This window comes from Neocloeon triangulifer, unplaced genomic scaffold (genome assembly GCF_031216515.1).
Source record: "Neocloeon triangulifer isolate White Clay Creek 2 clone unplaced genomic scaffold, ASM3121651v1 ptg000012l, whole genome shotgun sequence".
In the NCBI taxonomy this organism is placed as follows: domain Eukaryota; kingdom Metazoa; phylum Arthropoda; class Insecta; order Ephemeroptera; family Baetidae; genus Neocloeon; species Neocloeon triangulifer.
The window spans coordinates 5,661,456-5,679,883 of record NW_026775554.1 but is presented as its reverse complement, the minus strand read 5'-3'; the positions used below and the strand labels follow the sequence as shown (position 1 = coordinate 5,679,883).

At 36.4% G+C, this 18,428-nt stretch overlaps 1 protein-coding gene across 8 annotated transcripts in view; it reads left to right on the top strand.

The window, feature by feature from the left end:
• Window positions 1-15,904, top strand: part of LOC132197685 (transcription factor HES-1-B-like) — a 201,888-nt gene extending 185,984 nt beyond the window's left edge. For 6 of the 8 annotated variants that reach the window (XM_059621142.1, XM_059621139.1, XM_059621140.1 and 3 more), the window contains 2 exons: window positions 13,052-13,147; window positions 14,416-15,904. In XM_059621142.1, coding sequence (XP_059477125.1) covers window positions 13,067-13,147; window positions 14,416-15,450 — 1,116 coding nt within the window. In that variant the 5' untranslated portion in view covers window positions 13,052-13,066 and the 3' untranslated portion in view covers window positions 15,451-15,904. Of the gene's footprint in view, window positions 1-5,822; window positions 5,882-7,844; window positions 8,081-13,051; window positions 13,148-14,415 lie in introns of those variants that run through there. The other 2 variants (XM_059621136.1, XM_059621135.1) reach the window with 2 other exon arrangements.
• The last annotated feature ends 2,524 nt before the right edge of the window (window positions 15,905-18,428 follow it).

The window sequence follows — 18,428 nt, the reverse complement described above, 5'->3', positions numbered from 1 at the left end:
TGAGAGAGCAGCACGAAAAAGGTCGTAAATTACAATTTATGAGAGAGGGAAGATATAGATCGTAATATATGGTCCGTGACATTCTGCCGCTTTTTTATTAAAAATCTCCCAAACGCCCGCCGATGCACATCGTTCCAATAAAATTTACAGCTTCCTGAAGGGCTGAATTTTTATTAACCTTTGAATATACCACGCACGATGCTACCTTTTTCCTTGAAGAAAATTTAGATCATTAAAATGAATTATCCTTTAAATTCAAATAAATTGGATGAAGTTTATGACACTGTTAGCCTATAAAATTTGTTAAAAAAACATTTCACTAATATTTTTACAAAAAAAAAATCCTTGCAATTTAAAAAAAAAAAATCTTGTACATTCGAAAAAGGGTGTTAAATTTTATATGCTTCAATTTTAAGTTGATGAATAAGTTTTGAAAAATGAATATTTATTACATTGAAGTATGCTCAATTTTTAACCCCTGAATCGAAAATTTGGTCTATAGGCTTTTTTAAAATTATCCATCAACTGATTGAGTTTCCCCCAATGGCATCTGAAAGTCTCAGCAAACCGCAAAGTGTAATAGGCCAATTACGCCGCGCTGCAGCAATTCCCAGAGCCACATTACAAAATCTGTATGTAAACTCTTAATTCCCTGGTGGCTGCGATCATGAGAGTAATGGAAATTCAATTTAAAGAATCGAATGGTTATTCCTGGCATGCATGCGTGCGCTAGCTTGATTCAAAATTACCGAGAAGAGCGCGTTTCGGAACTCCATGATTATTATATATTTCTCTCTGCTTCTCTTCCCAGCTAGCCGCCGTCGTGTTCCTACAATTTAAATATATATGCTGTTTATCTCGAGAAACCGTGACTGCCAAGCCAAGGGAACGAGCCAGCCACTCATCTCTGGAAAACCAGACGGCTCAGACCAAAGGAAAATTCATTTTCTGTCTTCAAACTACAGGCACGGACTGCATATTTATTTAGTTTTGGTGGGAGCAGGGCAAATTAACAATTAATTTATTAGATATTAAAGATTGAACTACAAAATAAAAATAAAAAAGCATAAAAATTAACTGAACGCTAAAATAATTTAATTGCCATTTGTAATTAAAATATTTTAATCATAACTAATTTTCCTATGAACATATATGTGTTAAGATTTTTTTAATTTTAAAAATAAATCTAGTTAATATATGTATTGATCATCAGCTACATTGATCTCAAGGAAAATCATATTATGTAGTTTACACTGTTATTTTAAGACAATTAACAACAGTATTATTTGCAACAAGGATAACTTTGCCAAATTTATTGACCTATCAAATAATTATTGTGAATATCTTTTTTAATTTGGCAATTTTGAGTAAATTTGAAGCAATAAAGTGACTCTCCACCGGCGGCAGCTCTAATGCGCGGCATAATCGTAATCACGTGTGGACGATGAGATCACGACGAGATAAACGGCGTTTTACAAGAGGCAGCAGTCCGTGTCTGGGAATGGGTTTGGGGGCCGCCGATCGTCTGCATGCAGTGGCATTCCTGCCTACCTAGGAAGGTGCATTTCCCACACAGCCTCGAGGCTCGTCACGAGCATGGCACAGGGAATTGAAACAGGGGGGCAAAATAAAATAATAATATTATAATGCCGAGGAGCGCCGAGCCGATGCATCGGCTTTCAGAGCAGAGAGGGCTCTTCAAATATCAAGTGAGACTCATGCTGCTGGGAATGAATAATTTATGAGAAAAAAATTAATAATAATAGTAAATGGACAAGATAATATCAATGTGCAAGGAAATATCATTGATAATTTAAATTTTCTAATTGATTTTAAGTGATCTAATTTGCATTTCAAATTATATTAAATTGTAACGTGGTTGAATTAATTAAATAACTCCTTAAATTTGTACTAGTTTATAGCGTATTGAGCTGAGTTGTGTTGTATTAAAACAAAATTAAGCTTATCAAGTTGTTAGATATATTGTCAGAAAACTTTTTAATTGCTATTACACGCAATTTTCATACTATTCCAGTTTTAAATTGCTGGAGGTCCTTTTCTCATCTACTATCCTGTTCAAACAAGTATAAAACTGCTATGCAAATTAAACTTCAGTGCAATTTGACAAAGAGTGGAACATACCTTAAATTCCTATATTTAATTGAGAAATAAATGAATTGCGATTTTCTAGCTAAGATCAGCGACTCTATCGTAAAAATGAAAATTAATTTAAAAACTATTATTGCAATATTTATTTTGAAGAGCCCTGAGCGTTTGATCTGTTCTGTGATGGTAATAGGAGAGCGTGAGGGGGCATGAAGAGTGCGCGCGTTGAGCGTACGACCACCAGGAAAAGATCCCACGCCTAATGTTTATCCACCGTGGTGGAAACACGCCGCGCGCTCTGTACCTTTTGGAGAACCCTTCCTGAACTCGTCTTTGCCATTCCTCTCCGACTGGTCGGCTCTTTCTCACAATTATGTTTAATCGTGGAAGCACGAAATTAACGCGCAGCCGGATTCCTTCTTCCCCGCGTTTAACATAGAAAATTTTTCCATCTGTTCTCATGATTGTTTTTGAACCGTCCGTGTTTTTCACGGCCAGCCTTAAAATTATGCAAATTAGGTGGAGCCACCTACTTTTGAATGCCTGCCTACATTTGCTCGCTCGCTCGCTGCCTCTCTTTATGCAAATTAATTTGCCGCGGATAAATAAAATAAATTAATACATTAAAAAAACACACACAAGTCGCACCCATTTGATATAAGCATTAAAAGAGACTGAGTTGATGCTGCTGATTAACGTCTGTGGTGATTATGGTGAATTGCGCCCCTTGAGATCACTCATGCGAAAAATCAGGAAATACCTTACGGTTACATACCAACTCAATATAATTATTAATTTTTTATATATCATTCTTATATTTCAAAATGTAGCCCTTACCAAATGTTATAAAAAAAATTTAATTCCGTTTTAAAGGATTTTTTTTTCATTATAATACTCTTGGTTGCTATTCTTTCAAACGTTTTCAACAAAATCGACAAAATAAATTGTTTATTATTATAAATTTATGGGACTTGTTACTATCTATTCAGCAAAAAATTAAATTATTAATTAATCATATAATCAATGAAAAATATCATTTTCTGTCTTAAATTTATAAGTTCTTTTAAAAAACCAGTATGGATTGAAAAATTTTAATGAACATTTCAAATAACCGCTTTTGTTTATTTGTTTTGAGTAAAATGTAACAAAAGTGATAATTTTACCGACAACAGTTTTATAGACAGTAATTTTTCGTTTAAATTTTTTACGTTACTAAATAACGCCATAAACATCAATGATCATGTTATTGAATATTTCCAAGCTGGTCTAGCTAAGGTGAAAATTGCTTTTGAAATAATGCAGTCATTCAAAAGATGTTTCCATCAACTTTACATTTTAACATTTTTAACCAATTTAGTAAAAAAATGTACATTATGTTATGTTTATATAGGAATAAAATATAAATATAATATTTAATTCATTAGATCAAGATTATTAGCTAAAGTATTACTTTTTCTAATTCTTAATTAAGAAGTATAAGAAGTGTGTCTTTGTAGGATCAATTGTTATTTTAAAAATATATTAACCTATTAATCCTATTAAATATATTATTAACTAATAAAATGTTTCAAACTCAAACAAACCAAATTTTGAACTCCACTATCTAAAGACGAAAGATAACTGTAAACTAAACAGTGTAACAAAAAAACGTATAAAATTACTCTCAATCTTGGAAAAGTGCGCATCAGCGTTAAGCAAGTAAAAAAGGGGTTTGTCGAGATAAAACCACACACGTGCGATGTCACACACGTGTGGCTGCACTTGTTCTTCTATTTTCTAGGAGAAAAACCACGGTCTAGGTCTCGTGCCACTCGGCGCGCAGCATCCCTTTCCCGAAATCAGCGAAAGACGGCCGGCGCGAGGCGTAATGAGAGCGAGAGTTGAAGACGACCCTTTTTCTGCAACGCACACGCGTCCCGTCAGCGTTTCGGCGCATAAAGAGAAAAAGAAGAAGAAGGGTCGTGTGCAAGTTGCATATGCAGGACGAGCACAATACAAAGAAGAAGTTAAATGAAAAGAAACAGTAGAAGCGGTACAAGAGAGAGAGAGAGAGAAAGAGAAGCCATCCATAAGCAGCTAGGGGTTCGTCTCTCTCTCTCTCTCCTTCAGTCTCGCGCGCGGTTTAGTGTGGGAACTCGGGGCTCGAATCGTTCTCACAGCAAGACGGAGGCAGCCGTTCGGAGTGGCGGACGTTTGCTTTGGCGGGCGACCCTCGCACCCCGGCCCCTCCTGCGTCGAGCCCCCGCTCGCGAGCCTCTCCTCGCTCTCGGCCAAAGTGGCACGCAACCACGCTTTTTTATTCGATAAATAAGCCCCTGCTGATTTTGTTTCATGCACAAAAGCATCCCACTATCGGCATCTGCCCTTTGCCAACCAAATGAATTACGGGCGAGCGAGAGTGATTCGCCCTCAGCGTCCGGTCCAAGGGGAGCTTCTTCTTCTCTCTTGATTGAGTAAATTGCACGCGCAAGAGCGTGTCATCCAGAGAAATAAGCCCCTCGCTGAGAAATCTGATGGTAACTTATTTGTTATTTGTACTGGGGAAAGTAATATCAAAACGATTGATAGAAAAGGAAATGTATCCAAAATATTTAATTGCGTTGTAGTCAATTAGTTATTTATTTTATAATTAAAAAAGCTGCCTTTTTTTCTTGTTAGCTCAATCTATTATAGATTTTGGATCAGGGGGTTTTATTGGCGTTTTTCCCTTTAAATATTGTTCTATTAACAAAATCCCGAGCTATAAATGAATTTGTAATATATAATTATAATAGGATCCAATATTAATAAGAAATTATAACATTATATTATGAAACTTTTTGCTCAGCATAAATTATTTGTTAAGAAAAAGGAAAATAAATGTAGTGAGCATAAAATTCTTATCTTATTGTTAATAATTTGATTCAATAATATAAAAAAAATATTAAACCACATTAATAAGTTAATATTATAATTATACGAGTAATAAAGTACAATTGATAATTTAGAAAGAAATGCAAATAATTTTTGAAAATAACAATTTGTTTTATACATTATTTTTACTCATTTTTTGTAAAGATATTTACCATAAATGAATACATAATTTTACATGTTTATTTTAATTATATTTTAACATTATATTTTTATTAATTAAAATTTTAAAGTATTGTAATCCATTCAAATAAAAAGGAAAATTAACACAAATTCTTGCAATATTATATTTTAAATCAATCTACACCAAATTTGGATATTTCAAATGTTGCCTTAGCATAATCCTCACTGTAGCTAGGCCAGCCGGTTACATTATTTTATTCTATCATTTTAAATATTGATGAAAAATTGATCCAAAAGAAGAACAAAACTCTTCTCTTATTTCTTAGTACTTAATAGCTTACTTAATTTTCCATCGCCTATAGATAACGATAAAGAAAATTTGCAATTGAAACATTATTTTGACATTTTTTTCGGAAGCACATTTTTATCAAGTTTGTTACTGTCTTTTATTTTTGTTTTGTAATCTTTGATAATTTGATGCGTCACAAAACGCAATCTCAGTCTTCCGTTCACACAAAATCACTTTCATCATGCACCCATCCGTTCATCCGTTTTGGTCGTGTCCCAGCATACATAGCCGCCGCTCTTTTAAAGCTTCTTTCCCTCTTGATGTGAACCAAAGTGTTGTAAGGAGTAGCGCGCATCGTCTCATGTGTCATCTCTGCTGAATGGACCGTCTTGCGAGCGAGCAAGCGAGAGACTTACTCATGCAGCAGCAGCGAGAAGCCTCAATGAAATTCAAGTAATCAGAGGAGGCCGGGAACGAAAGCCAATTCCTGTTTCAGTTTTATTTAAGCAGCGAAACGTCTCGAGTCACTTTTATTTTATTTGACACGCGGTCGAAGAAGCGACACGAGACGTTGCTCTTATTCGCGTATTAATGGTGTTTTGTGGACAAAGGAGGAAAAGTGTTGAATTAAATTCGCGACTTCAATTGCAAGCAAGTGTTTTTGCACTTCGTTTTTCTGTTTTTGTTTTTAAGAGGTACACTTTGATTAAATGGTAATGATTTATTTAAGACTTGAATTATTAATGATGAATTAATGTGGATGATGTTGATACAATTGTGAAAAACAGGAATTATTATATGAATATTAAATACTCTTAACAGAAATATTTCTTTTAAATATTATCAGAAACAATTGATAAACTTCATTTTCGTTTTTCACCTGAGAGGAGAAAAATAAAAACAAAGTTGCAATTACTATCAAAAAATTCAATTTATGTACTGAAATGTCTTGCTAAAATTTATCAAAAAAAAATGTTTTATTTTATTATGATATAATTTGGATAATACATATTTAACTATGAATAAAATTTTTTTAATAAAATTTTATATTTTTCGTATGTAAAAATGTGAGTTTATCTGTAATGGATGAATCTCCTAAGAAGTTTTTGCGTGGTTTTACTGAAACTGTGGGAGAAAAACTTGGACTGGACAGTTTCATTAAAACCACGTAAAAACCTCTTAAAAATTAGACCCCGAACTTGTTCACTTTTTACAACGCAAATAACATAGACACTACTCTACACTAATTAGAACAGAAAAAACACATGCGCTCTAACAACTATTTGAAAGAAATAAATCTCCCAGTTCACTTAAATTTCCGTAAATTTCTTCTCCCTCATGAAAAATTATAATAAATAAATGAAATAAATAATAGGCTTCTTGCACCCCTAAAACCTTTAATTGTTAATTAAATTTTCATTTTAAAGAATTAAAAAATCTGATATCTATACTAATAAAAAATTATTTTAATAATATCTTATTATTTAAAAAGGCATTTGAAGCAACTTAGTTGATTATAAAACACTTCAAAATTAAAATCGCTTATTTGTCCTGAATCTTGCACTGTTCAGTTGATTGTGTGTAATTACAAATGTTTATCAAGATAAAAGCATATACTCTTGGTAAGCTACTGACAGCACAAAACACATTTGTGCCGCCAAAAGAGAATGCATAATTAAAAGGAGCAATTATGTCGGTGGCGCGCGAAGGAGCAATACTTTTATTCCGCCGTCGAGGTGCGCATTTATATATTTATTCATGCATGCTAACAAAAAGGGTCACACTCGTCGCAGCATTATATTATAAATAGCGGCGTAAGTCGCGCGGCGAGGAGCGTTATCAGAAGGAGCGCAAGGCAGGCTATTATCATTTTTTCGATTCGACAGCCACACGAGCAAGCAAGTTCCCACGCTCGCCTCTGCACGTATGTCACACACGGCCAGATGTCCGAGCGAGTTATTGCGTACATTCCCTCACCTGCATCATTATTCTCCAAATTAACCTTTCTCCCCCCACCAGACCACCCTTGCACGTTAAAACGCACCGCGAGCGGGAAAGTTCGAGGGGCGGAGTTTCACTCTCGAGGGGATGAAAAATCTCTCTCTTGAATCGCATTGCGTCACGCGGAGATTCCTGCACTCCCACCTTTGATTATATAAAATTCCCCTCTGAAAATTTTTACACACGCTGCCGTGCCTCTTTTTTATATTCATTCTCTCTCTCTCTCTCTCTCTCTCTCTCTCTCTCTCTCTCTCTCTCTCTCTCTCTCTCTCTCTCTCTCTCTCTCTCTCTCTCTCTCTCTCTCTCTCTCTCTCTCTCTCTCTCTCTCTCTCTCTCTCTCTCTCTCTCTCTCTCTCTCTCTCTCTCTCTCTCTCTCTCTCTCTCTCTCTCTCTCTCTCTCTCTCTCTCTTGATCGCGCGCGCTCCTCAAAAGTGTGAGTTTCTTCCCAAGGCTCAGTTCACGTCGGACGCGCCACAAGTGCACACCGTATACGCCAAACGCGCCCAAGGATAATTTACGTAAATCAACATGCAGATGGACGAAGACTACGGACTTCGGACGCACCACCAAATGGGACTGTCTTCCACGGTCAACACAACGGGGGTGTCCACCCCGTCAACCAACACTTTGAGCAAGGCAGAGTTAAGAAAAGTAAGTCAAAATGTATATTTAAAAAAAAAAACATTTTCATACAATTTGTTTTATTAATATTTGTTAATTTCAAATAAATACAATTTATCACATTTCATTGTTTTTTCTTAACGTTATTTTTTTTAAATCTTGAATTAAATTGTTAACCAATAATAGTATTTTTCTACACTTTTTGAGTAAGAAACTAATTAAAAAATGTAAAGTTTTTAAAAAACTGTGCTAATTTAACACCAAATACTTATATATTTTTGTAATATTTATTCTTAAAACAGCAACCTTTAGTGATTTTAATTTATGTTTTGTTAATACACCAAATAATTTAAATTTAATTGTTGGTTAATTGTATTAAATAACATTCCTGCTATTATAAAATATTATTTTATTTTTTGTTTGATCGTTATTAAAATGTAATTCCAAACTCGTCTGGCCTTAACATAAATTTCAAAGTAAGTTTGTTATATTTCTAAAATTTAATTACTCTGCTTATTTATGCATGTTTATTATTATATTGCTTTTTGAATCGTGACGAAAGCAAATCGAACACACTGATTCTTCTTTTATTCATCCCGTTTGCTGCTTTATACACACAAAACAGAGAACAAGCTTAGAAATCATTTTCTCACTCAATACATGTAATAAGTTGGACTGGTCGACCACCTGTTGAGACAAACACACTTCTCTGCTGCTGCTCTCGGCGCCGTGCGTTCAGATCTTTCATAGAAATTCCCCGTTTTTAACGAGCAACTCACTCGTTTTTTTCTTCATTGTACATACACGCTGAATAAAATTAAAATTTACGCCCGACCATATCTGTCAACACTATTCTTTCTCGGCTGCTGTTAATATACGCCTCTGACTGACTCTTAACGCATGAATAATTAATCGGCGTGAAAATACTTCATAACTCTCGTCGACTCGCGTGTCCTTCGCCTCTTCTAATTGGCCGTCAAATACGAACTCAGGCGAGAGAATAATAATTACCAATTTAAATCCTGCATGTTTTATTACGTATCAACACATCGGCCGCGTGCATATAATTTAACGACCATTAAAAATTAAAATAGATGAGAGAGAGAATCGGCTCTCTGAAAAATTGCCACACGAAAGGTCGCGTACTTGGCAATCGGCTCTCGCGCATAATTTATGTGAGAATCTCGCGCTTTTTGAGCGCGCGTGCATGAGAATACAATTTGGAATGTATGTGCACCACATGAAAAGTGTAAAGTAACTATTATTGGCATTATTACAGCAGAGTCATGCTTTGCATAAGTTGTTAGGTGCAAATGGCATCATGGGAAGAAAAAATCTTTGCGATCCCAATCAGTGGCTCACTCTCTTTTTTTTAAATAAAAGATTAGCAATTTTAATATTTCCTGTCCAAGCATTGTTCTAAAATATAGTCATTAGTAATTTTCTGCCGAGTTGATTTTAAAGGTAAATTTTCCTGCGTCGTATTCAATTTTAAATATTTTGGCTATACATCAATCATTTTTAATCTTTGGTTAAAAAATCACAGTCTCAGAAGATACAATTAATAAGTAATTTATTTAATAATCATGAGTATAATTTTGTTTGACCTTTATCTCAAACAAACTGTATCAAAAATTGAATGTAATCAATGTGATTATAGTTGTAAAAATTTGAAAAAAACACAACAATAATAATTATTTTCATCTTTTTGCTCAACATTTTTTTAATCAAATTGTTTATGAATACAAAAATTCTTGAATTCTATACCAGAGTATTTGATTGACTAAAGTTTTAAGCTTATTAAAAAATTAAAATCAAAAGACCATTATAGAAAATTTATAAAAGTTATGAAGTTGACAAACAAATAATAAAAAAAAAATTGCACACGGTATAATTTAAAGATTTCGTTAAAGAACAACCAAAATAATATTAAGGAATCACTTAATCGCGTTATTATATAATTTTTTTTAATTAATTACTTTATTCCTATCTAAATAAGATCTAAATTTTCAATTATACCAGCCGTTCATGATAAAATGGCTCACTATATCCTTAAGTTTTACAAATTATTTTTTGCATAATTAGCTGTCATAAATAATAAAAAAATTACTGGATATGTTTTTAAATTTAAATTCGCTCTCGGAATGAAAAACGAGCGAAAATGTCACGCTTGATATTTTTCATCTTTATTAATGAGCAACAAAACCACAACAACAAAGTCCTGCAGTGTCGAGTTGCATTGTCTGCAGTTACATCACCCTCTCGTTAGCGCATTTCGTCTCGAAGTGAGACCTGCAATTATCTTCGCGCCGGTGTGAGGTGTAACTGTCAAGCGCCCAGCCGAGGTGTTGATGCCGCACCGCGATAAAAATGCAGATGAGGATACACATAGGCGCGCGCACGGCGGGACTGTACTTTCCTCTCACTCTATATGTGCTGAAAGATTATCCGTTTTAATCTGTTGGGCGCGAGATTACACGCGGCAGATAGGGAGGCTCTTTTCTGTGTCTCTCGAGCTATGGTGTGTGTGTTTTGCGCCGTGAGCAGGATTTGTTCTTGCATTTATCAAAACGAGCAAATATATAAAACACGCCTGCCTCTCTCTCTTTTGCTTGTTTTTATTATTTATAAGCGCGAGTACGGATAATTGTCACGGCGGCGTTGCTCAACCCTATTTGTTTAATGGCAAATGAGCTGCATGACTGATGAACGCGCGCGAGACTTTCAGCACCTGCGAGCGCGATATGTTATTTTTCTTGGCGTTTCTTGGGAAATGTAATTGTAACATAAATCATATCTGCGGACATTTTTCTTTCTCTTGCAAATTAGCTCCTGCTGCGGGCGATTTATGCTACGGTTAAAAAAACATGGAACATAAAAAGGGGGTTTTCAAAAGTCATTTGTTTGTGGAAAGGAAATGGAGGTTCGCACAAGATATTTTTGTTTAAAAATTAAATTAAAATTATAAAATAATTTGTTAATGTTTGATTAAATGTTAAAAAAATAATTTTTATAAATATATTTTATTTTAAAATTAAATAACATATTTTTACAAAAAGAAAGTACATTATAACAGTTCAAAATATTATTAATAATTTAAATGTTTTAATTTCATTTTCTAATCTTAATATCATAACAATTAAACAATATAATTTCAAATTTAAAAAATTTTTGAAGTTGTTTTTTATTCAATCTCCTTGTATAGTTGTGTCAAATATTTATTTTCAATGATATTACTCTCGGAGCATGATTACTGCGTTTCAGTTTAATAATAATCAATTTCCTCTCTGCAAATAATGAGTCTCGCAGGTTATCAAAAGTGTTAGTGGCGTTGGGGGTGGCCGGAAGAGCCGATTGCACAGAAGCCGCTCTGCATAAAGTCGCTTCAGATATCATAATATTGCAGCGGAGGACACAGGTGTCGATCCGTGGGAATAAACGAACAGCCTGGCAGGCAACAGGTGTGCTCCCCGCGCGTTCGAGGGCGGGTTCGTCGTGATCCGCCTTCGAGCGTGTGTGTGAATATTATGATAGCGTTTTTTCAAGACGAGGATTGCATGTGGGTGTCCTTGGCATTGTTGGCTCAATGCAAATGCCGCTTGGGAATCATGACTCTTCCATTAAGTTTATTAAGAAGGGTTGCCGCCGCCGCTTCCTGGCTCTCAGCTAATTACCGCGATTTGGATGAGAATCTGCTTTTCGGCGTTTCACGGTCGGATGAATGGAAAATCCGTTGATTTGTAAATTAAGTCGGAGAAACGGTGAGAGAGCGGTTCGTACTTCCTCTCGGAAGGAAATTGACTTGGATTTCTCGGCGTGTAACTGATTTTTTTACTTCCTCTTTTTGAACTCTCTAGAAAAAAGCACTTGTTGCTATTTAGCACTGATTAACAAACACCAGGTTTAATAGATTGAATAAAATGTAGATTCACTTTAAAACTGATTTATTGATTATTATAAAATAATAATAAAAATATATTTTTCAATTTATTTACGTTTAAATGAATATCTATATTCATTTACCAAAATCTTTTATTTGACCAATTTCAATTAAAATTAAATCATCTTCATAATTTGTAAACTTTGTAATCTTATTTTTTATTGCTATTTCACATTAAAAATTTGAGCCCGAAATAGTTACAGCTATAGTAGCTTTTGAAACGTATGTGCTTCCCTGGCAATCTTTTATACATTTTGGATTTTATTCCAAAAATTTTAATTCAATATTTAATCATTTTTTTTTTACTAAATTGAAAGTGGACGCTAATTGAAATGAAATTTTTACATTACTTATAATTAATATAAAGATCACAGTTCAAATTTTATTTTACACATTATTTAATGTCTATAATTGAGACGTTAAGAAAGACCCATTGTTAAGTCTTATACAAGTAAAACATTTGGCTTATCATTTAGACTTGCACGAAATCCCTTTTAAGAGAAGTCGAGGGCGGTGGCTCGGCAAAGGGATAATACGCTGGAGAGGATAATTCCTTTGGCCGCGGGTTTGTGCGTCTCTGAATGTAAATCCGGCGCCATAAACCAGCATAATACACACGAGAAAAGGGTTAGGGAGATAAAAGCGCACCTCTTTGAAATGATAGTGGATTGTTTTGTTCGCACAAACACAAATTTCATTTTTATTATTTGTTTCCAAGCGACGCGCCTCTCATAAGACCTAAACGGCGCCGAACAGGCACGCGTCCCACCAGATTTCTCAGAAATTCGCCTCGGAGCGCTTTTTCGAATTATTATAAACACAGCCGCGAGCTGCGAATGCTGAAACTCTCACCGGTGTGCGTGTGGCACTTTTCTAAACACTGATTTTGTATTCCGGCAGCAGAGAAGCTTTTCAAAGCTTTGGATTATTATGTGTGCTGCCGGTTTTTGTTCTCACAGTTTTTTATACGACGCCCAAGAGCGTGTTGTTAAACGCTGAAAAAAAACGCCCTGAAGATTTGTGCAATAATTTCTTATTTTTCCCTTGTCCTTCTGTTTCAGTGCAATAAACCGATAATGGAGAAAAAGCGGAGAGCACGGATCAACCACTGCCTGAACGAGCTCAAGTCGCTCATCTTAGACGCAATGAAAAAAGACGTGAGTATTAAAAATTCAATGTCAAACATATTTTTTTTTGGAGACCAAAATTTAATAACGTATATTAAATTCAATACAAGAAGATGAAAAAGAAATTTCGTTTCGGAAAAATTTATGTGCATATTTTTTACTAATATTAAAATTTGGTTGCACTTAATTTTTAATGGCAAACATTTACAGAATTGAATGAGAGTACAAAAAAATTGTTATAGAACCAAAAAGAATGTGATCATCTGTCTAGGAACTTTATGTGTTTCTCTCTTTTTTCCCTTGACAACTTTAATGCCGCGTATATTAAATTTTTTCACGCACATCAGCAAAGCGAAAACTCGGCAGGGATGCATTATATTTTTTTTTTATTGTTTGCGTCTTTCTTTGTCGTGCCTCAGCTCATTACGGCCGACGCACGACTGCTTTTCTTCCACACGCTTCTTTCGCGTGTGGGAAAACGCGCACTACTTTTTCCTTATATTGAAATCGAAATCAATATAAAATCGTATACATATAAGGGGTGCGCGGTCTTTGAATAAAGAAAGAAAGGCATCAGCTGCTTGAGACGCGATTCCCACGGCCAGGGGTTGCACATGCACACTTCACCCTCGTGAGCGACCGGGAGGGACACGCAACAGCTGAATGCTTTCTTGAACGGGTGTCTTCTGCTTTTCCCCCATTGTGTGCGCGGCGACAAAGTAGTTATAACCAGCTGTTGTATGCCTTTTAAACAAAAAACATGCACGCACAGAGAGAAGCCGCCTTGGCGATTTTGCATATTTTTTACTCTCGGTCGTGGGATATATCCAAACTGGAATTGCGAGTTTTCGGCATGAGACAAAGCGATTTACATAATATTCGGCGCTGCCGGACTTTTAGTGAAAGAGGTCCACACACACACATACACTTGATCCACATTTTCTCAGGGTCTTGAAACGGCAACCCGATGTTTATGCAAACTATATAACTGCTCTGCAAAGTCGTAAAAATCGCGATTGTTTTATTTTATACTCAAAAGTGTTTGTCCGTTGAAAAAAAAATCAATCACGCACGTTATAAAAAACTGCTTTCAAATCAGATGACGTTTCATTCTCATGGTTTTTTATGTAAGAAAAATAAAACTAAATAAATATTAAATAAAAGAAACAAAACATTTCTGTTTTCATCTCGCATTTCGTTATAAAAAAAACAACCACTCCAAAACAAGAATTTTTTTATGTTAATTAGTTCTCGACTTCAAAAGCATTGACTAATCTGGACTTTTATTCTGATTCCAGCCTGCACGTCACTCAAAACTTGAAAAGGCTGACATTCTGGAAATGACGGTGAAGCACCTTCAGGGCGTCCAACGTCAACAGCTGGCCGTCGCCGTTGCCACCGACCCCACCGTCGTGCACAAATTCAAAACCGGCTTCAGTGAGTGCGCCTCCGAGGTCAGCAGATATGTGGCCAGACTGGAGGGCGTAGAACCTGCGGTCAAGCAGCGACTGATGAACCACCTGAACCAGTGCGTCAACGGCCTGCAGCAGTTGACACCCTTCAACTTTGGCCAGAGCAACGCCACAGTCACCATTCCCTCCGCCAGCAACATCAACAACGCTCCAAGCCCAACAAATCCAACAATTGCTACCCCAACCCCAGTCCAAGCCACCCCCAACGCCTCCATACAAATGCCCTTCCCGGCTGGTGACGTCAACAACAACAACACCAGGGTGACCAACAGCCTCCAACTCATCCCCAGCCGCTTGCCCTCCGGAGAACTGGCCTTTGTGTTGCCTTCAAGTAGCAGCAGTGCTAGTGGCGCCAACAATGGTGTGCCCCCGTACTTTCCTGCGCCTGTTACTCCTACCGTCGACCGAACCAGGTTCAGTGCCTTCACGGCCGTCCAAAGGTCCATCAGCCCATCTTCATCGCATCTCCCACGACCCCCTATCATCGTCAGTCCGTCCTCGACCAGCAGTGGCGACGAATCCTCCAGTTCCTACCCCTGCTCGCAAAGCCCCTCGCCTCCCCAGGTCGTCAAACCCACCGCCCTGACGCTCGAGCTCAAAACCTTGGCCGTGGCTTCGACGTCTGGCAACGACTACACGTCACCCTGCTCATCCAAGGGTGTCCTAGACTTCTCCATGAAACCACCCCCTCCACCCAAGAGACACGTCGAAGTCCTCGGCGACTCATCAAATAGCAAAATCCCCAGAATGGCGTTCCCGAACATCAACGTGATGCAGGGCGTTCGATTTGCCGAGGCCGAGAACGCGCCCAGACACGCTACCGGACCCGACGGCCACGACAGCATGTGGCGGCCATGGTGATTGGCGCCAATCAATGTATAAACAATAAATCCTGAAAATCATAAATTCACACCACTGCCAGTTGAAATATGTAGTAGATTGAGGGCTTATTCGAGAAAAACGTCTGAGATTTGTAAAGTAATCAATCAATTATTTAATTTAAAAATCAAATTACTTTCAAAACCACTGTTTTCATTTTAGTTCACAGTTGAAATAACCCTACAACCCTCATTGAATTTCAAATTACATATTATTTGATCTCGAGAACAAGTGTACTTATTAGCTTATATTGTGTATGTTTAGCATATTTTTCAAACGGAAACGATTGTGTACCTTGCTGAAAAGTTGCCTTAGTGTATTAAACATTGCTCACGCACCTACAGAGTGCATTAACGTCGTGTAAATGTACATAACCATCGACGCACAAATATACCGTCTTGTCATTCCATAATAAATTATTATTATATTTGCCTTGGAAAAATCTATTTTGTTTATTTTCACCAGCGTAAACCTCTTCTTATTAATATACAAAGTCGTCATAAGTGATGTTCAATTATTTCGCTGCAAATATTTGCCTGTCAATTAGATGAGTCGTGATTTCGTTGACGTAACTCAATATACATGCACCACAGCTAGAGTGATGACATCAATTATTATAATGAGGTGTGGGCGCGCGGCTTGAAGAGCAAACACTGTTGAAATATTAATGATTAGCACTTCTACTGCCACGCGGAAAGGAAGTCAATTAAAGCAACAAAGTGCGTGCTTAAAATGCGCTTTTTTATCAGAGAAAAAAGCGCCGTCCGCGTGTCAGGGAACTTTTCTGTTGGGCCAAGTCACCTTTTTTTACAAAGGAAAGCGCCAATCACGAAAAAGACACGAGTCACACATTTAATGGCCACACGGATATTTATTTTTAAGAGGCGAAATCGTTAAAACTGTTTTAAGTATGCAACCGGTGCTGCACTCGAGTCGAGACAGTTGTATATTTATCCATAGAATAAAAACGTGACTTTAATTTTCAAAAAATGCTCCTTATTGAGATTTCATTAATGTTACATACAAAAATTGTATGATTTGCAGTTCAAAACTATAAATAAATTGATTATTAGTAAAATTATTTTACAGAATATTATTTATAAAAATTGAGTGTTTGAGGTTTTTTAGAAATGATAATGTTAGGTGAAATAAAATTCGAAATTGGTAATTGATTTATTTGAAAAAGATAAAATTTCATTAAAAAAAAAAAAAATAATAAAATTGGATGAGGTGTGAGTGATTTTAAAAAGAAATTTCAATAAATTAAGTGTTGCAGGTCATTCCGAAAACTCACTCAATTTTTCTATTAAAAATGGCTAATAAGATATCATACATGGGTGCGCTCAACAATTTTGCGCTCGCGCTCGCGCTCGCGATCACTGGCAACAGTGCGCTCGCGCTCTGCGCTCGCGCTCAAGATTTTGAAAATGTTGCGCTCGCGCTCTGCGCTCGCGCTCAAATTTTTAAAAAGTCTTGCGCTCACGCGTTGCGCTCAAAAATATTTTTATCCGAGGAAAAAGTGCGACTTTTTAGACAATTTTTTAATATAACAAAAAATACATCGGCAATTGGAAATGATAAAGTTTAAGTTAAATCACCAAAATTGGGATCAGTTTTAAGTTTTTGGTATAAAAACACTGTTTTTCATTACAATTTTTGATCAAATTCGGGAATTTTTACTCTTGGTTTGAGCGCAAAATGAGCGCAATTGAGCGCTGCGCTCAGCGACCAATGCGCTCGCGCTCTGCGCTCGCGCTCACGATTTTGAAAATCGTGCGATCGCGCTCTGCGCTCGCGCTCATGAGCGCAGAGCGCGAGCGCAGATCGCAGAGCGCAGAGTGCGCTCTGCCCATGTATGTAAGATATTGTGACTTCTAGCTCTGATTTTCTAAAATGATAGTAAAAATAAGTCAATCTGTACTATTTCTAGTTGTGCCAATTTATGTTCATAATAAGTAATATACGACGAATTCAAAAATGAAAATCAAAAGGGAGGCTGCGGCGCCGATTCCCAGAAGAGCTGCCAAAGGAGTGAAATCAAGAATGTTCATTGATAAAATATTTTCGCTCTTTTTGCCCTGGTTCATCAGCACCTCCTTGTACTCTCTCCTCATCCGTGCGCTTTTCCTGATTTCAGCCTCAAAACGGTGAATTGCGCCAACCTCGAACATTCTCCTGATTCTTAAATTCTCTGCTCTAAAAACGATTTCGACATTGCAAAAAAATACCTGTTGTCCAAAATTCGTTTGTAAGGCAGTTTTGGCGCAATAGGAAAAGCCAGCCACAAGGGGTGCATCGAGAGAGGGTACTCTGTGAGGGTGCAAGGAGCCAAATCCAGAAGTCGGTCAACCCAGATGTTTGCAACCACGAATGCAGGAATTTTTTTGGTCCATGGAGCAGATAGGGATACATTTTTGCTGCAAGCAATCTGCATAGCGGCTGCGAGATTTGGAACTGTGGAAGGAGCGCCTTTGGATCTAAATTTCTTCAGAGTGGGATGTTGACTCTCCTACATAAATTAAAATATTTTTTTATTTTTTTTTTTCACACAATTAGGGAGAAAACGTTTGAAATAATTTTTTCCTTAATAATTAAAAATTAATTAAATTCTTTGCACTGCTTTGCACAAATATTAGTTTTTTTCTCCGGAATGTCTATATTTTCATTTTCAAACGTGATTATCAAATAAATAATTGATTAAAAATTATAAAATTATGTGATAATTGGTTGCCAATAAAGAGGTAAATTTATATTTACAAATTTGATGCTAATTTGCAATTTACTTACCTCAAAAAATGTGCTCTCAGGAGATTTCTCAATTGTGAAGGGTCTAAATCGCACACTTTTCAACACATCATCAAATTCAGAAAAGGGTCGATTGTCAACCCGCACTGTAAGGAAAGCGGTGACTGACCCCGAGTAAGTGGCCATCACAACCACGGCTGACGCCAGGGCCGATA